The 5,000-nt window shown below is 51.5% G+C and overlaps 1 protein-coding gene across 1 annotated transcript in view; it reads right to left on the reverse strand.

The window, feature by feature from the left end:
- The window catches only part of bbs9 (Bardet-Biedl syndrome 9), a 144,868-nt gene that overhangs the window by 93,656 nt on the left and 46,212 nt on the right, over positions 1-5,000 (reverse strand). Inside the window, exons 16-18 of the mRNA XM_076280227.1 lie at positions 2,419-2,559; positions 813-908; positions 354-526 (exon numbers count right to left, since the gene is read on the reverse strand). Of these exons, the coding sequence (XP_076136342.1) occupies positions 354-526; positions 813-908; positions 2,419-2,559 (410 nt within the window). The remainder of the gene's footprint in view (positions 1-353; positions 527-812; positions 909-2,418; positions 2,560-5,000) is intronic.

The following is a 5,000-nucleotide window of genomic DNA, read 5'->3' on the forward strand; positions in this document are numbered from 1 at the left end:
GGGGAAAAAAAGGTCCAAACGGGATACGAGCGTTCAAATTGCTCGTCTGCCAAATGGTTTGTTTGCCAGCACAAAGCCCAGTTTACTGACATGAGATATATTCAGTGTGTACGTTGTGTACTGTGTATATATTATATTTTGAGAGTGTATGAATGTGTTTAAATATCTAATATGTCTGTGGGAATCTACTGTAAACCATGTGTGTAAACCATATACATTTAAGTATGTGTATAGGAATGTGTATGAGTGAGTTTATGAGTGTTTGTGTGCACAAGTGTGTGTGTGTGTGTGTGTGTGTGTATGTGTGTGTGTGTGTGTGTGTGTTGACATGCCCGTGTAAATGAGGTCCCCACCTCAAAGTGGTGGTCCACTATCTCAAAGTACTCTGCCAGTGGGATGGGCCCAGCAAAGCTGTTGCGGAAGTCATTGACCCCCTGCTTGGCAAAGTGCCCGTCGAAGCGCTGCACCAGCTCTTTGGCAATCAGCCACATGTCCTCGAAGTTCTCACTCTGAATCCTGTAGCGCTCTAGGAGGCGGAAGAGTGACAAAGAGGCAGACAGGGGGAACAGAGAGAGAGAGAGAGAGAGAGAGAGAGAGAGAGAGAGAGAGAGAGAGAGAGAGAGAGAAAACAAGAGCTCCATTTTATAGCCTTCCTCCAGTTGGCCAACACCTGTAATTAGTGACTGATAATATCAAACATATCACAAGCTCCTCTATGCACGCGTCCGTGAGAAATGTAGCAGGTCCCTAGCAAGATCCTGGATGTATGTGTGTGTGTGTGTGTGTGTGTGTGTGTGTGTGTGTGTACTCACGTGAGGACTTGGAGGCCAGCACAGACACACTGGAGCCAGTGATGAAGCGGAAGGCCAGTGCTCCCCCCTCCTTGTCATCAGACTTCACTGCAAACTCTTCCAAACACACACACACACACACACACACACACAAAAAAAAAAAAAAAAAAAAACAGAACAAATGAGATTAGTACAGATCTCAACAATCTCAACCACAAGAACAGCAAAAGCAACAACAAAAACAACAAGAGTTCATTTCTGCAAACAGACTGCAGATTAACTCTGCAACCCTGGTTTTTGGAGGCACTCAGTGGAGGGTGAGCTGTGGATGGCCACGCTCCCACACGGGGTGGGTGTGCGCAGGCTGGGTTTCCCACGCCGCGCCGGGCGGCCCTGGAGGGATGTCAGACAGAGATAGGGCCCCGCTGTCACTCTTATCTCGGCAGGGGGACGCCAGCGAAGGTGAACACCGGCAACAACGACGGCGGCAGCAGCAGCAGCAGCAGCAGCAGGGGCATTGTTCGTTATCTGCCCGCTACTGCCATCTCAACCTGCCCCCGGCCCCCCCCCCCCCACCCTCCTTCTCCACCTCCACCCAAACACAGGCATGGCTCCTGTCTAGACTCAGGCACTGGTCTTCTCTCAAATGATCTTCTCTTTCTCCCTCTCCCCTCCTCTGGTCTTCTCTCAAATGATCTTCTCCTTCTCCCCTCCTCTGTCGTCAGCCTACTTTCCTGTCTTTCTCTCCACCCTGCTCTATATATATTTTGTCTGTTTCTCCATAGCCATGTCTTTATTTTCTCTCTCTCCATCTCTCTTTTCTTCTGTCCATTTTCCATTTTCCTGTTTTTTTTTGTCTCCACCCTATATAACTATATTGCTGTCTCTCTATCTCCATATTTTCTCATGACTACTCTCTCTTTCTCCCTCCCTCTCTCCATTTCTGTCTCAGACTCTCATCTTGCCACAGCAGACACTGCAGGTCCATCTCTGTTCCTCCAGACAGGGCAGGGGAGACTACAGGCTGGTCCAGCGCCAGCTGTCTGACTTGGCTACTCCCTCTGCCAAGGAAATCCTCTGTTCATTATGGAGGCTGTCATCATGGCTTTTCTATGCTCCTTCATTTTTTTGGAGGGGGGGGGGGGTTATAGTGCAGGTAAGACCCCGTCATGGTCTGCTGAAAAGGTTCTCTGGTTTGCTTCACTCCACATAAAATACATGTAGGCTAGCATGTGTGTATGTGGGTAAGCTTGTATGCACGTGTGTGTGTGTGTGTGTGTGTGTTTTGGTTTCATGGCTACTTGACTGTGACTGGTGAGGGTAGGAAAACACAGACACTTCCTCACAGACACCAGAGAGTGCTGAAGCGCCTGCCGTCGGGCCGTCACCTCACCACACGCTAAACACTGAACACACACACACACACACACACACACACACACACACACACACATACGTCTGACACTGAACACACACTCTGCACAGTGGTGTGTTTACCTGCCAGCAGGCGCGACCCTCACCACCTTTCATTACCCAATTAGCGCTCACCTCCACGGCACGGCAAACACGGAAGGCGGCACAGGGGAGACCAGACCAGGGGAGGGGATGGCAAGTGAGCTTTGGGTACCTGGGAAGACTTGGTTGAGGTTGACGGGCGGCTTGTTGGTGTCCACGGTGATCTTGTACTTGGCGCTCTTGAGGGGTGCGGTCGGGGAGCACAGCAGCCGGAGGGGCAGGGAGAATTTACACTGGGTCACCCGCGGAACGCCTAGAGAAGGGGAAACACACACACGCACACACACACACGATACGACAAACCAACACGCAGACATGCAGTCACACACAGTGCACTAGTCCATGTTACAACAGCGCAAAAACCAGCCCACTGCAGAGAAGGAGTACTACGGTTGCTGTATTAGTTTGTGTGCGTTGTGTCCATTCCCCAGCCAGCAGTGGACACACTTTATTGTACACAGTCTGCTGCTCAAGAGTCTGCAAGCAGCCAATTGATATGTGAATGTTGAGTGTGTAATAAACAGTGTGTTGCCATGTCTGTGTCTGTGTGTGTATGTCTGTGTGTATGTCTGTGTGTCTGTGTGTATGTCTGTGTGTCTGGCTCTGGCTAGGGCAGCTGCCATGACCTCATCAGCCAGCACAGTGCTCCTTTCCCAGTCAGCCTCGCTTCCTCCAACTCAGGCTGGTCTTCACATCACCTACCTACAGTACCGTGTGTGTGTGTGTGTGTATGTGTGTGTGTGAGTGTGTGTGTGCGTGCGTGAGTGTGTGCGTGCAAGTGTGTGTGTGTGTGCGAGTGTGTGTGTGTGTGTGTGTGTGTGCACATCAGGAAGGTCATTCCAAAGGCAGTGCTTTGACACTAAAGTGGCAGAGCTTAGGTGAAACTGCATCAGGTTCCGTAAGAGGCCCCCGTGTCGGCTTGTGGAGCTTCTAGAGCCCGCAGAGTCCTAGCTGCGCTGATCTGCTCTGATCTCCGGCTCACCGGCTCACCGGCCTCCGTCCGCACCAGGTCCCGTCCGCATGTTTGTCCAGCAGTCAGCCAGAGCATCAGCCAGAGCGTCAGCCGGCCCAAAAAAACAAACACCCGGAAATGGGAGGGTGCCCACCACCACCACCACCACCACCACTGTTGCTCCCGCCGGCTTCCACCGCTGCTACCGCCTTGATGTTTTCCACCCAAATATTTTGCAGGCCTTGTCGCTGGAGATTGTGGTTGGGGTCCCAGGCCGCGGGAAGATTATCAGATGAAAGTGCGACCGTCCAAAGTCCGCCCCGATATCCCTCTTGGCGATGGGGCTGTAGCAGGCGGCCGGCTGCAAAAACAGAGCGTGGGGAGGCCCAGAGGTGACCTCGTCCCCTCTGGTCCAGCTCTCCTCCGCACCCAGGCCCTGGGCTGCTGCAGCTCCCCCATACAGAGGTGAGGGAGAGGATGTGAGAGAGAGAGAGAGAGAGAGAGAGAGAGAGAGAGAGAGAGAGACGCAGGGAGAGGGGCTACTTTTCTCCAGTAGCAAGACCTGCTTGCCTCTGCTTGGCTAATCCTTTCCTGTTATGTCTGGCCAAGTAACCTAAGCCGTGTAGCACGGGGGGCTTACGTGGGCCGGCTCGTGTATCATTCTTTAAGATAATAAGAAGGAAGTGAAGCCCCCGGGGGACACGTGATCAGGCGGCGGCGGCACATAGAGTGTGCAGTCCACTCTGCTCTGGACGCAGTCTGGCATGTGTCTCTCTCACTGACCAATGTGCCGTGAGGGAGGAAGCAGCTCAAGCAGTGACCGAAGCAGTGAAGCAGGACTAAAAACCCTGTCAACTTTTTCACAAGCATGATAGGACACGGAGTTATGGGACACTGGGCAAGCAACTGGTGAATCTTCAGATGTCTTGTCCAGTGAAGGGGGGGAAAAAAGGCATTTCCTTGATTTGTGAGACCCTAACGGCGAGCACTGAGGGGGAGCTTGTCTGATCAAAGCACGGGGCAAAACAATAATTTGTGTTCAAACTGTGATCAATAGCCTGGTGAAAGATCTCCCATCATCAGCGTGTGTGTTCCACGTCCATTAAAATTCATGTAGTAGGACTGACACATAAGCTGCTCTGAGAACAGTGGAAAAACCTAAAGGTTTTATTTTTTTTGGTCATCTGGGCAACTGTTCTGTGTACAGTATTCCCAATGGCAGCTTAAAGTGGAGTGCTCTGTGGTGGATCCGTTGATGTGAATAACATGGAGAGCACCAACGGAGAGGCACAGGGGCATTTTTCTGCGTGATGAGCGGCCATGAAAGCTGAGCCTGCTAAATCTGTTAATAGGAGAAAAAGAGTTTCCTTTTCGGCCTCCCTCCTGCTTATTAAAGCGCATTTGGAGGGACACGAGGGACTGTTATCTGAGCCCCACATCCAAGGGGAACAAGGGTGCGAATTACTGGGGTTTCCTAAAACGGGCATTTAGATACGTAGGAGATCCACCAGGCTTCACCGCTGTCTTACAAGAGAGGCGTTGGTGACTTGAGGTTTGTTTTCGTTTTCTCTTTTTTTTTTGGTAGAGTTTCCACAAAGATATTTTCACGCAAAAGTGAGCGTGAGGGGAATGAAACTTCAGCCTCCCATCAATCAGTGGTGTGGTGGAGGTCAGGGAGGGCTAGCAGAGAAGAGCCGGTGCCACAGGACGGCTTGTGGAAAACATTTTTCCATCTCTGGGGT

Source organism: Alosa pseudoharengus, unplaced genomic scaffold, assembly GCF_046254945.1.
Source record: "Alosa pseudoharengus isolate Yale_2024_CS ecotype anadromous, Long Island Sound unplaced genomic scaffold, YU_APseudo_1.1 YU_APseudo_1.1_scf_12, whole genome shotgun sequence".
Classification (NCBI taxonomy): domain Eukaryota; kingdom Metazoa; phylum Chordata; class Actinopteri; order Clupeiformes; family Clupeidae; genus Alosa; species Alosa pseudoharengus.